At 39.5% G+C, this 17,983-nt stretch overlaps 1 protein-coding gene across 6 annotated transcripts in view; it reads left to right on the top strand.

The window, feature by feature from the left end:
• Nucleotides 1-17,983, top strand: part of LOC149311343 (protein DOP1A) — a 76,035-nt gene that overhangs the window by 37,867 nt on the left and 20,185 nt on the right. For all 6 annotated transcript variants that reach the window (XM_089530835.1, XM_089530836.1, XM_089530837.1 and 3 more), the window contains 8 exons: nucleotides 1,516-2,140; nucleotides 4,647-4,921; nucleotides 6,421-6,573; nucleotides 9,283-9,383; nucleotides 11,377-11,636; nucleotides 13,614-15,621; nucleotides 16,324-16,435; nucleotides 17,738-17,920. In XM_089530835.1, the coding sequence (XP_089386961.1) occupies nucleotides 1,516-2,140; nucleotides 4,647-4,921; nucleotides 6,421-6,573; nucleotides 9,283-9,383; nucleotides 11,377-11,636; nucleotides 13,614-15,621; nucleotides 16,324-16,435; nucleotides 17,738-17,920 (3,717 nt within the window). The remainder of the gene's footprint in view (nucleotides 1-1,515; nucleotides 2,141-4,646; nucleotides 4,922-6,420; nucleotides 6,574-9,282; nucleotides 9,384-11,376; nucleotides 11,637-13,613; nucleotides 15,622-16,323; nucleotides 16,436-17,737; nucleotides 17,921-17,983) is intronic.

Genomic DNA, 17,983 nt, shown 5'->3' with positions numbered 1-17,983 from the left:
GTGGTTCCCGGACGCAGCAACTGGCAGCGGCGCGAGGCCGCCCGTTTTGGGTGGTCTGTAACACGCCTAAATGAATATAAGGGGTAGGGCATTCTTAATCATGCTAGGAGCTTGGGGTTTGGGATGGGGGTGCTGTCACTACTTGATTTTCCTCCCCACTTTTCACAAAGGCTTGTGGAGATGGTGTGCACTCTTCCTTTTAAGTTATTTTGGCTGTGATTGCCTTTGTTGTATGTAATTTATTCTTTTTTGTAACTTGCTTTATTTTTAACGTCTGTTATTGTAACTGCTTGTTATTATCCACTTTGAATTATTTTGTGAAAGAAAGGCAGGATATTGTGGTGTAACAGGGAACTGCAGTCTGAGCTCTGTTATTTTAGGGAATAGGAGCATAAGATTACCAGTAGGACAAAGGGATATAAAAAGATGTTACCTGTAATTCTTTGCCACATATTTTGGTGGATGTAAACTTCTGTTTGTGCTTATTTGTTGCTGATGTCAGTGGAGGTATTGACAAAAAAAAAACTTGCAAAACTGAATGCACAGAAAATGAAAATAAGTGAAAATATATGCAGAGAGAATCATTATAACACACTAATAGTGAGTGGAATGTGTGGACATTGTACATACATTTTTTCTTCTGAAGTTAATGTAGTATACTTCCTATATGTGTTAAATGAACCTTTAATATCTTAGTAATTATGTTAGTGTATTCATTTTGGATCCCATGCTGGGAGAAAGGCAGGAAATAAAATAAATAAATAAATAAATAAATAAATAAATAAATAAATAAATAAATAAATACTGTAAAATAGATGGATTCAGCAAAACTACTCAGCCTCCTAGGGCTTGATCCAGATTTAATTAGAGATAACCCCAGGAAATCCCTGGGACTTGAGTTAGGCATTACTAATTTAATTCCCTTGATTTTCATGGGCCTAGTGGTTAAGAAGCTGATTCTGACGACTGCAAGAGAGTCACAAGGAGATGAGACAGAGTGAGCTCCTGTCACTAGTCCCACCTTCTGCTAACCTAGCAGTTCGAAAGCATGTAAAAGTGCAAGTAGATAACTAGGTACCACTTCAGTGGGAAGGTACCAGACATCTGTGCAGCCATGCTGGCTACATGACCATGGAGTTGTCTTTGACAACGCTGGCTCTTATGGCTTACTAATGAAGATGAGCATCACCCCCTACAATCAGACACAACTAGAGAAACTTGTCAAAGTGGAAACCTTTACTCAAAATACAGATTCACATGGAAATACATAATGGGAAGGGATTTTGCTGCCTTGCTTTCTGCAAGTCAAATATCCATGTCGAGAAAGATTTTGTTACACAATGGTGGTAAAATACATGCACACAGATGGGTTGTAGTAGTTGATTTTCTGGACCTACCCTTAGATTATAAGCAAAAGGCAAGTTCTGTTACTGAGAAAACTGGAAACATGGTCCTTGTTAACATGCAGTATGAAGTGTCTTGTTCACTGTTTTATTCCGTTGCTCTTTCAATTAGATCCCACTAGTTTCAGTAGAAAACCCCAACGATGTATTTGAAGATGGTGAAAATCCTCCAAGCAGCCGTTCATCTGAAAGTGGCTTTACTGAGTTTGTCCAGTACCAGGCAGACACTGTGGATGACATTGACCGGATGTTAACTGGGGGTCCTGGCATCCCCATCATTGGTAGTGCTTCCTCAGAGACAGAGACAGCCTCAACAGTGGGTTCGGAGGAGACCATTGTGCAGCATGCTTTCAAGATGACCCAGGGGACAGGATCTCGAAGTGGGAAGACAACAACGGTCCAAAAGACTGCAATGCAGTGCTGTTTGGAGTATGTCCAGCAGTTTTTAACCAGATTTATCAACTTGTACATCATTCCATGCAATTCCTTGTCCCAGCCTTTGGTGACAGAGCTTCAGGAGGAACTCCCCAGAGGGAAAGGAGAGACTGTGCAATGCACTAGAGAGTCACAAGGAGATGCAGCAAAAAGGAAGAAAATTACAAAGAAGGCAACACCAAAAGAATACCTCTCTGCCTTTATGGCTGCATGTCAGCTCTTCCTTGAATGTTCAAGTTTTCCAGTTTACATTGCAGAGGGAAATCATACCTCCGAAATACATGCTGAGAAGGCAGATGTTGGTAAGTAATCTGCAACATTTTTATCCCTTCCCTGCTAAGTTTCCTTCCTGAATTTAAAATGCCTCTTTTGGTAAAATCCAGAAGCTTGTTACCTTGCCTTTTTATTTTCTAGCCTTTTATGTCAACACAAATCAAGTTATTTTTATTCCTTGAAATTTTTTGAAAGTTAGAATGTTTGCTACTACAAATGGTTTGGTGTGAGGTATCTTGGGGCTTAATTAGGTTGATCAGACATGATTTAGCTATTGACATAAGACCTTTAGTACAGTAAAGGCCATCAGAGTTCAGTATGACATCTGGTTCCATCATATGTATCCTAGTTCTTTTAGATCCCTCCGGTGCTTTGTGTGGTGTCTGTTGAAGAGCAATTAGTCTTTTAGCTAATAAATTGCTCTCCTGGGCATTAAAGTTCTGTTCATGTTTAGCAAGAGTGACCATAGTGGGGCCCATAGTCCCATGCTCCTCACCTTTTGTAGTTCTTGGTGCCCCCAAACCCCCTCCCCCAGTTTTAAAAAGGTGCAATTTTCAGATATTTTTTGCTCCCAAATCACACAGAAAGCCCCCAAATGTTGAGAACAAAAGAAACTATCCCCAACACATTCCCACAAGGGCCCCAGAACCCTGTGATACCCCCAAATACCTCCATTTTCCTATGCAGTTCCTCTCAAAATAGCAACAGAAAATGATGCATGCCATTTTTCCCGCAAGAATTTGCCCACTTCTGATGCACAGCCATGAGATCCTAGCCTAGGCATCCTTAGTTTTGCAGTGATTATTCCAAGAGTTGTCTCACTTTTTCAGATGCTTTAAAAATGATCCAGCTTCTTCTCTTCTGCCCACATTCTTTCTTTGTCCTCATCTTCCATTACAGCAAAGTTAGCAAGCTGAGTTCAAAGTGGAAGAGTAGTTTGCACTCAGTGAACAGAGCAGGGGGAGAGCACAAGAGGGAGTGGTGTCTTGCCAGTCCCAAGAGGCTCAGGCAATAGCAAACTGCTCTGGCTCTCCCAAATTGTGTGTTCTCCCTCATGAATAATTTTTGCCTTCTTGACTACACTCTGATGTTGCTTAGCCACATATGTCCTAAGTTTCATCTAGGAAATGTTGGAGTGTATACTGTATGTTCATTGGGAGTAGCGGTATACTTTGATTAAAGCAGTCCTTTCGTCTGGCACGTTTGATAAGTTTCTGCACCAAGACCTCCTTCTAGGCCAGAATGGGCAACACACTGCTAGTCAGCTGGCTATCCCACACTCCCAATGCAAATTCCATTACCAAAATGCCAGTGATTTTAATGAGAATCAAGGTACAGTTCCCTGCATGCCATGTTTTCCAACATAATGATTGGTATTTTGTGGTGGCTGCAGAAAAAGCAGTAGGAGGTTAGAAATGAGAGCAACCAGTGTGACATTGGAATGAACAGGAGATGGCAGTGGTTTTGGGAAAGAATGGTGTGAATGCTGTTACACCGTTCTCAAGAAGTTGCCCACCTACCTTCAAGGTTCTCTGTCTGTCTGTCTGTCTGTCTGTCTATCTATCATCGTAGAAGGAACTGGAAATATCCTAATAAACTCAGTGTGCAAGACTGATGCACCTTGTGCAAGGTCTATTTTTTAAAAAGTTTTATTCCACAAATTTACCTAACATTTTTGGCCAAGAAATTCTTGTATAGCTTTCTTCAAAAGTTGTTTTTAAAAAGTAGGGGTGTGTGTGTGTGTGTGTGTGTGTGTCATGTGTTGACTTATGGAGACCTCATAGTTTGATAGGGTTTTCTTAGGGAGTAATCAAAGATAATTTTACCATTTCCTTCCTCTGAAATATATAGCACCTGGTATTCACTGGTGGCCTCACATCCAAGTACTAATCAGGGCAAACCCTGCTTAGCTTCCAAGATTAGATGAGATCTGGTGCCTTTAGGAAAGACAATACATATGCATTAATAATTATTATCAAGACATAGACTGAAAAGATGCCAAAATAGGAGGAATGTGCTTCCTATTTTATCCTTGTGAAATACAATAACTAAGAAACAATATACTGAAACAGACAAACTTAAGATGCATGTAAAAGATCACTATCAACCTACACAGCAATTTGAGAATCAGCTTACAAAGATTTCAAAAAAGTGCATCTCCAAACCTTACACTTGCCAACTGCCAGTTTTGATAGTAGGAGGCTAACCATTGTATTTTTTCACAATCCTTTGGTCTCTGTGGGTATCCAGGTTGTCCTAATCATAACAAACTGAGAACAGAGAGGGGGCTTGGAATGTACATAAAGAGTAGAACTCTAAACAGGATTCTGGTTTGGTTTTGGTATTTTGAAGGTAATAGAAAAATGCCATCAAATTCTGTTTTATGTAACTAAACAGAATTTGACAAAATACAAATACAAATAAAATGTTGGTGTTCCTGCAAGAAAAATAGTTGATGTTGGTTATAATGGTGATGTAATAGATAAGCAAGGTGGGGAAAATAATTAATATGTAACATATTCTTCTCTATTGCAGATTGTGAGCAAGAGCAACCCCCTTTGTGGCTCCAGACTCTTATGAGTGCTTGCAGGCAAGCAAATGATTTTAGCATCCAAGGTGTTACTATTTCATTAATTATGGACCTAGTTGGATTGACTCAGTCAGTTGCGATGGTCACTGGAGAAAGCCTAAATAATGTAGAGAGTGCACAACCTCTTAGTCCAAACCAGGGAAGAGTGGCTGTTGTCATCAGACCTCCTCTCAATCAAGGCAACCTCCGGTACATGGCTGAAAAAACAGATTTTTTCAAGGTACAGTAAAATGGTCATGTAGCTTCTGCAATAATGAAAGTGTGCTGCTATTTGTAGACTGTTTCCCACATCTATATTCATGCTCTGCTTACATTCCAGTAGAGTTTATTCCTGTAGGAACATAGTGTATATATTCTAACAATAATGTTGTTGTTGTTGTGCCCCTTCAAGTTGTTTCTGACTGATGGCGATCCTAAGGCCATGGAGTTTTCTTGGCAAGATTTGTTCAGATGGCAAGATTTGCTTTGCCTTCAAGACCAAGAGAGTGTGACTTGCCCAGGCTCATCCAGTCGATTTCCATAGCTGAGCGGGGATTTGATCCCTGGTCTCCAGAGTCACAGTCTAATGCTCAAATCATGCTGGTTGTCTTTAACAATAACAGAACACAGACATTAAACCTTTAATATTTTTTTTTTAAATTAGTGAGTGAGTATTATTCTGTTATTGACTTTGGTAGGCTGTTTTAGGATCCCCCCCAACCTATAATAGTTTATCCAAGGCCATACAGCAAAATACAGTAACAAAATATAATAAATATAACAACATTTTGTCAAAATGTAGGCATATGACTCTTATTGCATCCTTTTTGTTTTTTCCCTGTTTGAGTTTTAATGCCTATGCCTGATGGCAAAACTTGAGAGGAAAATCTGTTTTGCAAGTGGAATTCTGCTTACACAATATATTTAATAATGAGACAGACTAACCCAGTTCATTACCACTTTTTATTACTTTCCCAGCAGTGTAGTAATATCTGTTGCAGTTTTATTTTAGTGAGTCATTGATTGATCTTTAATTGGGACAGGAACTATCTTTCTGCCTTTCCCACTTTCTGAAGAGTGCAGTTCACCAAGAAGGTGGTACTAGTAGGAACATAAGACGCTGTCTCAAACTGAGTCAGACTATTTGTCCATCTCTCATTCTCTGGAGAAGACAATGGCAAACCTCCTCTGAACAAATCTTGCCAAGAAAACCCAATGATAGGTTTGCCTTAGGGTCACTATAAATTGGAAACGACTTGAAGGTACACAGCAACAACAAAAGACTAGTATTGCTAACTCTAATTGGCAATAATTGCCCAGGTTGCTGGGTTTTCTGTGACTGGAGATTCCTACTGCTGTCTCATCCAAGTATTAACTGGGCCCTACCCTTACTCGAAACCCCCCAAAACACAGGTGACACTGCTTATGCAGTGGTACTTGCCTATTCCTTGTTTTACAAGAACTACTCCTGAAAAATCAAAAGAGCCTGTAGAGCATTGTAGGTGATGCTGAAGCAGGAGAAGAGAATTGAATGAGAAAGAGTGCCTTCTCCTTTATGTAAGAACACCATGAGCGCCTTGGGTGTCAAACAATGTTTCCAACAGCCCCACACCAAAGCTACTCTTTCCTACAATATCATCAACTGATCACTGATGGAAATATTATTTTAGTAAAAATAACATTCTCTCTCTGTCCCCCACCCCCTCCTTCTCTGTGATTCTCCTGTGTTTCTTGCCAAAGCATGTGGCATTAACTCTATGGGACCAGTTAGGCGATGGAACTCCTCAACATCACCAGAAGAGTGTGGAACTTTTTTTCCAGTTACACAATCTTGTTCCATCCTCTAGCATTTGTGAGGATGTTATCAGCCAGCAGTTGACCCACAGAGACAAGGTAAAACCCTTTATACCAGCCTTGGTTTTGGAAGTATGTGAAATGTGGAAACAGAGCTGTTGTGAGTGAGGGTATTTCAGGACCTTACATTGTCATTGCAGATTTATGCAAGTAAAATGCAAGCTATGAGAGTCATGTGGTTATGAATAGTAAAACTCTAAAGCAGGTATTTCTTTTGTACAGTTGTGCTGCCTTTAAATATCATCCAACCACATAGCACACACCGTGCAGGAAAAAACTGTCCCGTTTTAACATCCTTTCTCAGGTCTGCCTTCTTTCTAGGGCTGTCCTTTGCCACCAGACTAGTTTTCTTGCCAGTTTTATCCTGTTGTTCTTTTTAGTTAACCTTCCTAGATGGCATTAAATTGAGAAAATAAGATAATCCTTTTTTATTTTTGCTTTCTCCTTTTCACTCCATACCTAAGATGAATTGTTTTTACTAATAAATGATAGTCATTGTATGTTCACTAAAAATGACTCAGATAAGATCTGATTGTAGTTCCATTATGGAGCTGTAATTTCTATTGTAAAGGAACATTATTTCAGCCATTTCTAATTAATGTTTAATGATATCCAAAGGAATATTGTAGCGTCTTTGAGACTGAGAGAAAGCTTATGCTCCAAACTTCTTTCTCTTGAAGGTACTACAATATTGCTTTGCATACTTATCTGGACTAACATGGCAATTTCTTTGAATATCATGATATATTAAATGTGAGAAGCTTACTTGTGCATATAAAATATATGTAGAATAATTCATTTTCACAGGCAACATCTTAGTCTGTATCCAGAAGGCACTTGATTACAAATTTGTAAAGGGAAAGTTGCCATGTTGGCTGTAAGAAAAATTCAGATACGTCTTTGTTATATTTTCTTTCAGTTCAACTGAAAGGGCACCAAAATTTGTCCAAGCTTTTCCAGTCTCCAGATGTGACGACATCTTCCTGGAAGAAGAAATCTGGAGATTTTGAAGGCTTGCACAGATTTTTGTGTCTTTTTGGTTGACCTAATGAAGGTGTTTATTGTATTACTGATTTTGGAGCTTAATCAGAAGAAACCTTATTGAGATTATTCCTAAGTAAATATGCCTAGGATTGCATTATAAATGTTATATCTACAATTGGCAAATCATGATTGCTGTCATGTTCTCGTGCCATGTTGCTTTCTCACCATCTTTTTAGGAAAGCATACAGCATACGGTTTAAATCATAGTGTGAATGAGGCCATAATTGATGTTATTCGCAATCACTTTTGGCCTGTTTTGGCATTACGTTCTTGCTGTTTCATGCCGTTTTAGGACACTCCCTAAAATGGCATATTTATCTAATGTGAGAGTCTCTAAAGTATATTTTTTTCCTCCTGAAAAAAATAAGGAGGGGGTTTCTTGGGGGCTTGTAAGGGGTTCATGGGTCATGAAAATCTTACCTCTGTGTGTCAGGGTTAGTTGCTGTTTCTTTTAAAGATTTCAGAAAAGGACTTAGCATTTTACTTTTAGAAAGAATGAATAAATGACATGCTGATGGCATCCATAACTCTAGCCCCAAAGCATTATCGTTCCACTGCTCCATTATGAATGGCTTCAGTATGTAATTATATCCATTTTTTAGTTAACTGTTGCCTTCTGAGGCCCCCCCCCCCCCCCGAACACTGATGCACAGTTTCCTGGTGTTAGAGTTTTCAACTATATTCTGATACCTTTCCAAATGTTACAGTGGCACAGATCTCAGGTTTCATGTAACATCTGTAGGGAGTAGTTTTGCAAATTTGTTTTGCATAGCTTACTTCTGGTCTTTAAACTCATATTTTTCTTTTCTTTAATTATCTAGAAATGTCTTGTTAGTACTAGCTTAATCAAACTGTTTCATCATATAACAATACTTAATATATTTGGAAGGTCAAATTGTTATAGTTCTGTGCTTGGAGAACTGTGTGCCAGAAATTTGATACAATAAAACCTTACGATATTTTTGTGTATATTAAGTGTATGTCATTCCACTGGTGATTTGCCTGTGGATTTTTTTAAATGGATAATGCTGTCAAGGCTAATGGCTGAAGCAGCAATTAAATTTGGTCTGAACTAGAGGGAACCTAGCTTATGTTAAAATAAAGCACAGAAATTATTATGAACCAAAACCCAGTCACTGTTTTCATTTGTGATGTGAAAAAACAAGTAACTTGATTCTACTATTTTCATGCTTGCTCACTTTGCTCTGATTTAAATTGCTATACAGTGGGCCCTTGGTATCGGTTGAGCATAAGCTACACAGTGAATCACAACCTGACCCCCTCATCCCTACTTATCGGAAAGCAGCCTCTACAATTGATGGGGACATATACCCCTGTTACTCTGTTAAAGCCATTTCTTCTTTCTCCTATGAGCAATCTCTGGTGTGACAGAGAGAATCAGGACCCCTTTGCAGTTCCCCCTTATGCTGGAAATTGCTCATGTGAAGGGTAAGTAGGACCATCAGTCAGCTAGAAGAGGCCCCTGTTAATTGCAGTGGCTGTTTCCTGATAAATAGAGATTAGGGGACTTTTCACGGTTCCTACATTGCCCCTAAAGTAAGGGTGATATAGGGATTGTGACTGCATAACAATTATGAGAGTATAGCTCTAGGTTACAGATTCATAACTGCCATAAGGATTCCAGCTCACATTTCCAGCTGAATGGATGATATGCCTGGATTAATCTATCATTTTATCCTGCAGAAAATCAGGATGGAAGCTCATGCAAAGTTTGCAGTGCTCTGGCATCTCACCAGAGATCTCCATATTAACAAGTCCTCATCATATGGCCGTTCATTTGACAGGTAAGTTAGGAACATGTATGGATTCTGTATAAGCCTATTTAAATATTCAGACTTTGATTTATCAATGTTCTGTTCAAACATTGTAATTTGGAAGTGCTTTCTGTATTTTATACATGCAACCATTTTTGCAAATTTATATTATGTTCCCTACTCCACTTCCTACCTTTCAGTTTTCCACAAAGTGTGGGTGTGAAATGACATCATTTGTAGTGAAGGTGATTTGTGAATTTATTCTCCTGCTTCATTCTATTCAGTAAGAAAAACAATTAAAGCAATTCATAATTGTACTATCCTACTTATCTCATAATGTAAGACATGCAAGGTTATGAGAAAAGTTGAAGGGTGTGTTCAACAGTAACATTATTTGAGTGCTGGACTGCTGCACTCACTGTTCTCTTCTCTAATAACTTGCACCTTCTTCAGTATCAAATTGGGGAAAACTGGTTCTTTAAATCTGCATGATTAGGAGTCTGGACACATGGCTGATTGGGCGCTCCCAGAAAGTCATCTATATCTCTCCTTACCTCCCACTGAGCAGTTCTGCAATTCTGCGTTGTTTGTTTTTTAAGTGATTGTGTTTTACCAAATCAGTACTTCAGTGGATGAGCGAATGAAAAAGGCAGGGAAGGAGGATGGAGCAGAACAAATGAATAAACCCAGTAGTCTGTACAGTGTCTGGCATTTATTTTATACAAGTGGGAGGAAGCTTGGCTGAGCCTGAAGCACAGATAAATCTGTTGCCAGACTTTTTAAAGGTTGCTTCTGTATGCACCCTGAACAGATCAAGCCAGAACGCTCCCTGGAAGCCAAGATGGTTAAATAGATGCTGTTGTATTTTGGCCACATCATGAGAAGACAATAATAACAGGAAAGATTGAAGGCAGTAAAAAGAGCGGAAGACCACACACCAGATGGATAGACTCATTTAGGGAGGTGACAGGCTTGAACCTACAAGATCTAAGCAGAGCAGTGGGGGATAGGGGGACTTGGAGGTGTCTCATCCACAGGGTCCCCATGAGTCAAGGTCAACTCAACAGTAACTAACAATACTCTGGTAGAGGAACATAAACAGAGGATGCACTCTGGCAGAGGAATAGAAATCAGTGTCCCACAACAAATGAGATGGTAGAGTAAGAGCTAATGGCAAAAATGACTTCAAAGTTCACTTATCAAACAATTCCTGAACTGTAAAAATATTTCCAATATAACCTAACTGTAAAAGAAACAATTGCTCAGCTAATTTATGATAAAGATGGAAGATGCTGTGGACCACAGTATGGTAACTGGCCAAATTATTATTTTGGATACAGAACTTCATTAGCATGAAGGACCACATTATAGAACAATTTTTGGAATGCCACATACTAGAATGGGCAAGGCTAATGGAAAAATAAATGATGCCAGATGGGCAAGCCACCCATTTTTAGAGCTTGGAACTTAATTCAAAAACCTTTCATGTTAGCACTAGTTGATCCTTTTGAAAAAGCATAATGTATTCATGTTATTTGTTACATCACATAGTTGTCTAGTGTTGCTTGTTATTTTAGTTAAAAACGTAATTTGAAATAACTTAAGCTTTAAATTTAGAAAAATGGGGAAAAAATACCAACACAGCCCCAGCCCTAGAAAGAGTGATGTTTCAGGAGTAATGACTTAATATTGAATCCCCCCCCCCCCCAAAAAAAATTTTTTTTGGAGGGAATCCAGGGTATATGTAACACATTGCAGATAATGTTGGTTCTTGCAGTACTTTACTATTTTATGTCAGCTATCTCCCTCCCATTTCACTTCTTTATCATTGCTTCCCTTCCATCACTTCCTTTTCATTCATAAATCCTCCCTAGTCCTGCTATAAGCAACAATCCTTTAATAAGCTTGTCCCTGAGCAGTTTAGACTGGGAGAAATTGACCTCTCTAGCCAATGCCAACTGTTACAACACTTGCTGGTTTTATTGGCCTATTGTAATTGTCTTTTGGATTTCTTTCCCTTTAGGTCCTTGTTTATCATGCTTGATAGCCTTAACAGTTTAGATGGCTCTACCTGGTCAGTCGGTCAGGCCTGGTTAAATCAAGTACTCCAGCGTCATGACATTGCACGAGTCCTTGAACCTTTGCTTCTACTGCTGCTTCATCCAAAAACTCAGCGCATTTCGGTTCAGAGAGTACAAGCTGAATGCTATTGGAATAAATCTCCCTGTTATCCTGAAGATGAAAATGAAAAGCATTTTATGCAGAAATTTAACTGTGATGGTTGTAAGTAGTCTATGTGTTTATGTGAAAAACTTATTTCATTTGTCTACTTATTTGTTCTTCAAGTATGCACTACTTGACCTCCCTCAACATGCAAGGAGGGAATGTGACCATGCCACGTGGCTCTGCCCTGAGTGCCTGCATGTGATGTTGTCCCCCTGAAGTTCATACTCATACCACAGACATCTAGTGGGAAGGGGCCTACTTTTGCTTTTGGCTTACATGGAGCTTTATGTATGCTCCTTCATTTAGAAATAACTAGATTAAGTAGTGTTGCTGTATGCAACAGCTGGTGGAGAAGGCACTGTCACATGTACAGTGCCAATGAAAGGACTATATGGCTTAGCTCTGCTCATGTGCTAAGGTAAATTGCAACAATATAATATCTTTCTATGTGTGTGTGGGGGGGGGGGTCAGATTTCATAAACATATTTTTAAGGAGCATATTTGTGGAGAGGTCAGTTGGACAAGTATTGTTCCTCCTGCACATTGTAGGGAGCTATGTGGAGTCTTGTTCTGCTGCCCCACTACAAAATGAATGCACCTTGACACCACTTTAACCACCATGGCTCCATCCTATGAAATCCTTGGATATCTCACAAAACTACAAATCCCAGAATTCCATAGTATTATGATATGGCAGTTAAAGCAGTGTTAAACTGCGTTAATTCTGCACTTTAGCTGCAGTCTGGAAAGGTATGAGAGAGAATGAGAGAGCTCTACTGGAAGAGTGACCAAAGTTAGTGTTTTTAGACTCTGCTTTGTATGTGTGTTTTTTAAAAAAAAAACAAGTGCTGAGGTGCTCCAACTAGAGCCCAATGAAAAACAATAACTGGCGCTAGCAGATATGTACTAGGAATTTATTCTGCACTGAAATATGCATCCAGGAATTGCTACCAGAACCAGGCGTACAGTTTCTTTCACACATAAATCTGCTCTTGGTTTTCTTTCATGTGTTTTCCCCAGCAGTTTATTTTAATGTGTTTTGGATGTGTTTTCTGAATGAGGAAGGGTTTTTAGTTGTTGCTGTTCATAGAGAATTAGGCATCAAAACCCCTTGTTGACCTATTTCAAATCACTTAATCATTTACCTAGAGCCCCCTGTCTGTTTTATCCACTTCTGCTCTAGCAGTCTCCAGTACAGAATTTTTATTTTTAAAAATCTACATTTAGGCAACATATTGGATTAGGTAGGTTCTTCACAACAGGCAAACCGATTGTCACTTAAAACAAAATTGTCTCCATATATTCATCTTGTTTTACACCACTTACACTACCTTGGTGGTAGTAGTCAGGATGAAAAATGTATTCTCCATTATTCATTTCACTCATGAAAACCAGTTGAGAAGAGTAACAAATGTGACAATTTTGAGTATGGTAGTTTTAATCTGGTATTAGTGCATCCCAAAACATTCTAGGAATTTATTTTGCTCAGAAATAATGCATTTTTGGTGTGGTTTTGCTTCAAAACCCACCAATTTTACATGAACAAACCACATATGTTTCTCAAAACCTGTTTTTTCTGTAGAAAAGAAATTGTGCAGACACACTTCTCAAACTCTTTGGTATGTGCACTGAATACCACACTAAAAGAGAGACTTTGGAAATTATTGACATTCCTAGGTCCTTGTAGATTTGCATCTCTGGAGAGCTGCAACCCTGTAAAGTGGTAGCCCAAACATTTCTAGAAATGTGTACACCCAACTCTCTGCCCTTTCATTTTCATCCTTTCTCCATTTCCCCTAAAGATTTTACATTCAGCCGCTGTGGAGTGGTAATACAAACCTAATATGAATATGTAGTTACCATTTCAGATTAGGACTGTGTTGCATGCAATCCATCACAACAAACAGTAAAGTCAAAGTAAAGCTGTGTGATTGATGTTCATAATCTCTCACTGATTGCTCAGATCAAATAACTATATAAAATTGTTTGAGTAAAAAAGGCTCATACCTGTTATTTTTTTCCTTTTTCTTTAAGCATTTTCCCACGTGCTAGCAAATCAAGAAAAAGATGTTGCAGCCAAAGAGAACAATGAGAAACAACTTGCCATGGATGAAATGGAGAACTTCAGTCTTACTGTCAACCCCTTAAGTGACCGGATCTCCCTACTGAGTACCAGCAGTGAAACTATTCCTTTGGCTTCTTCTGATTTTGACCTTCCTGACCATCAGATAGAAATAATGCAGAGCTCGGACTCTGGCTGTTCCCAGTCCTCTGCTGGGGATAACCTAAGTTATGAGGTGGAAGCTGAAAGCCTGACTGCACCAGACAATTCTCAGCATTTGGGAGGAGAGTCACCAGATGAAATAGTTCAGCAGGTGGTCATAGACTTGATATGCAAGGTTGTCAGTGGGCTTGGTGAAGATACTGAACCAGCTAAACATTATCTGTATGCAGAAGATACTTCAGCTACAGTAAATAGTTTAGATCCCTCTGAAGAGGTAACTAAAATGGAAGAACCAAACATTCAAGGCAGCCAGAGCAGTTTACTTAGCAATGACAGCTCCCAGTTGTTATCTGCCTCAACTGAGACAGGACTTGAAAGCATTTCCAATGAAATCTCCAGAAACAACTCCTCCCCTTGTATCTCAGCAAGCCAGCAGACTCTCAGTGACCCAAATTTGGCATCAACAGAAGCCAGGTCCAGGCAGAGAAGCCACAGTAGTATACAGTTCAGCTTCAAAGGGAAACTGCCTGAAAAATCATCTGAGAAAGAAACTATTGTCAAAGAATCCGGTAAGCAGCCAGGAGCAAAGCCCAAAGTCAAAATCGCCAAGAAGAAAGATGAAGAGAAGAAGAAGGCACAAGCTGAGAAAGTTAAACAAACCAGTGTTTTCTTCAGTGATGGCCTTGACTTGGAAAACTGGTACAGCTGTGGAGAGGGAGAGATCTCAGAAATTGAGAGTGATGCAGGGTCTCCAGGGATGCGGAAATCACCCCATTTTAACATACACCCTTTGTATCAGCATGTATTGCTCTACCTTCAGGTGTATGACTCCTCAAGGACTTTGTATTCCTTTTCTGCAATTAAAGCCATCTTGAAAACAAATCCTTCTGCTTTTGTGAATGCCATCTCTACTACCAGTGTCAACAATGCCTATACCCCTCAATTATCATTACTTCAAAATCTCTTGGCCAGACATCGTATATCTGTTATGGGCAAAGACTTCTACAGCCATATCCCAGTAGACTCAAACCATAATTTTCGGAGCTCCATGTACATAGAGATCCTGATTTCTTTGTGCTTGTATTACATGCGGAGCCACTATCCAACGCATGTGAAAGTCTCTTCTCAAGACCTGATAGGCAACCGTAACATGCAGATGATGAGCATTGAGATCTTGACTCTTCTCTTTGCAGAGTTGGCAAAAGTGGTGGAAAGTTCCACCAAAGGCTTCCCCAGCTTCATTTCAGACATGTTGTCCAAATGCAAGGTGCAGAAGGTGGTCCTGCATTGTTTATTGTCTTCCATCTTCAGTGCCCAAAAGTGGCACAGTGAGAAGATAGCTGGGAAAAATATAGTGGCAATTGAGGAAGGTTTCTCAGAAGACAGCCTTATTAATTTCTCTGAGGATGAGTTTGACAATGGTAGTACCCTCCAGTCTCAACTCTTAAAAGTCCTCCAGCGGCTCATTGTCCTGGAGCACAGAGTCATGACTGTGCCTGAGGAGAATGAAACAGGATTTGACTTTGTCATAACTGACTTGGAGCACATCAACCCCCAGCAGCCAATGACATCCCTGCAGTATTTACACTCTCAGCCAATAACCTCCCAGGGCATGTTTCTATGTGCTGTGATCAGAGCATTACACCAGCCATGTGCCTGTAAAATGCATCCCCAGTGGATTGGCCTCATTACTGCTTCTCTGCCTTATATGGGGAAAGTGCTCCAGAGGGTGGTTGTCTCAGTAACCCTACAGCTTTGCAGGAACCTGGATAACCTGATTCAGCAATATAGATACGAAACAGGATTGTCTGACAGTAGGCATGTTTCTCTCTTTTCTACTTGGCAAACTTTATCTTTTATACAGAGAGAGGGGAGAGATTGTGTATCCCTTATCCAAAATCCCTTTTGTATTTTTTTGGATTTTGGAATATTTGTGTATTTAGTGGGCCCTGGGTAACTGCTGGGGTTTGGTTCCCGGACTTCCTGTGGATACCAAAGTCCATGGAGGTTCAAGACCCATTAACTATAATGGTGTAATAAAATGGTGTCCCTTATATAAAATGGCAAAATCAAAGTTTGCCTTTTGAATTTTATATATTCTAAAAATATTTTCAATCCTTGGATGTTTGAATCCATGGATAAAAAACGACAGTGGATTTGGAGGGCTGACTGTACATAACGAGATATCTTAGAGATGAGTTGCAACTCTAAACACGAAATTCATTTCTGTTTCCTACACACCTTATACACATAGGCTGAAGGTAATTTTATACACTTTGTATTTAACAATTTTGTGCATAAAACAAAGTTTATGTACATTGAACCATTAGAAAGCAAAAATGTCACTATATCAGCCACCCGTGTGAATGATTTTGGATTTTGGAGCATTTTGGATTTCAGAATTGTGGATAAAGGATATTGACCTTACAGAGAGGTAGTATAGTATAGTAAATACTTATTTGTTGTAGTTGTGTATATTGTTCCTTGCAAAACTGGAACAAATTCCATGTTGTGTTTTAGGCCAGTTTGGATGGCATCAGTTACTCCGCCTGATATGATGCTTACTCTTTTGGAAGGCATTACTACTATTATTCACTACTGCTTACTTGACCCTTCTGCACAGTATCATCAGGTAAGGATGTTCCAAGGATTTGGTTGTATATTTCCTCATATTTTTATAGTTTTTAAAATGTATTTGTCCTTGTTCTTTGGAGAAAAAACTACTGCCTTTATTGTTAGGATGTGTGCTTTTCTCTGGGAATGGCGTATGTATGATTATGATGCCATTGATTTGGCCTCTTCTGTTGTCACCAAGTAAGTCTCTGCATTGGGCTGTTAACCCCCCCCCCCCCCCAAGTTTTGAGTACTGCATTTGTCATGTGGTGTTGTTGAAGCCAATAGCAAAGAACCTATGTACTGTGAATGAATAAAGCTACAGGTTTTTACATTTATTTTGAGATATGTGTATGCAAAGTGATCTTGTAGCACCTTTGACACTAACTGGGTGAAAGATGTTCTAGCATAAGCTTTCATAGATTAGGTCTACTTCCTCAGATAAAAGTCTGTGAAAGCTTATGCTGCAGCTGCTTTCTACCTGTTAGTCTCAAACGTGTTACAAGGTCCCTTTGTATGCTGATATTCTAGACTAACTTGGCTACATCTCTTAATTTTGACATATGGTTTACCTTTTCTTAGGGACACGAGGAAAGCTTATACATTCAGTAAACAAAACTCTTTCTTCGTAGTTTATTTACTGAAGAGGACATAGGCCCTAAACAGACTGGCACTTTGTGCTGGCCTGGGGCCAAAAGTAGGGCTAAATAGGGCTGGGAGTTCACATGCACCCAGCCCTATCTTCACCGCCCATGCGCCATCTTGGTGCACACCCGTCCATACAGAGCATGCCATGATGACATATGGACGTCATAGCGCCTAAACGATGCTCTGTGGAACCCCCAAAAACAAACAACATGGGAAAAGATAGTAGTTTCTCTTGATGACTTTTGAATTAGCTGCTTATACTGGCTTAGTAAAGTCTTAAAAACAAAATTCTGGCTTGACATAGACACAGTGCTTCCTGATTTTACAATTATATTAAAAAGAATGGGAACATTCAGGATCACATGTTCATTCCCTTCCCTCCTCTCCCCCATCCCATCTGAAAACTGTAGTTAGCATCACATCTGCATTCCATCAAAGGCCGATCATTGTCAGCTTTAAACTGACTTCTAACCATAGTGTCAAAATACGTTTTTAAGATAATTTTGGTTCACGTTCAAGTCACTGCAGACATTGTGCTAATTAAAAATAGAAAGGAGAATTCAAGAGGGAAATGTATGTCCAGAGGGAAGGAAGCTGAGGGTGAAGCATTCCTATTTGTCAGTATCACTGGGAGTAATTGATTGGTTTCCTTCCCCCCTTTTATCTGAACCAGCTTCTGGTTAATGTTGATCAGAAGCACATGCTTGAAGCGCGCAGTGGGATCTTGTCTATCCTTCACATGATCATGTCATCTGTGACTCTTCTGTGGAGTATCCTGCAACAGGCAGATTCTTCAGAGAGAACAACTGCTGCAGCTGCTGCATCTGTTACTACTATTAATCTTGGATCAACAAAGGTCAGAACATCAGAGGTTTGAAGAGGGGGTGCGCTTTGTCAACTAGATTGAGCTGTATTTCTT

Source organism: Sceloporus occidentalis, unplaced genomic scaffold, assembly GCF_023333645.1.
Source record: "Sceloporus occidentalis isolate IW3139 unplaced genomic scaffold, rSceOcc1.0.p SCAF_6, whole genome shotgun sequence".
Taxonomy (NCBI): Eukaryota; Metazoa; Chordata; class Lepidosauria; order Squamata; family Phrynosomatidae; genus Sceloporus; species Sceloporus occidentalis.
This window is presented reverse-complemented; position numbering and strand designations above follow the sequence as displayed.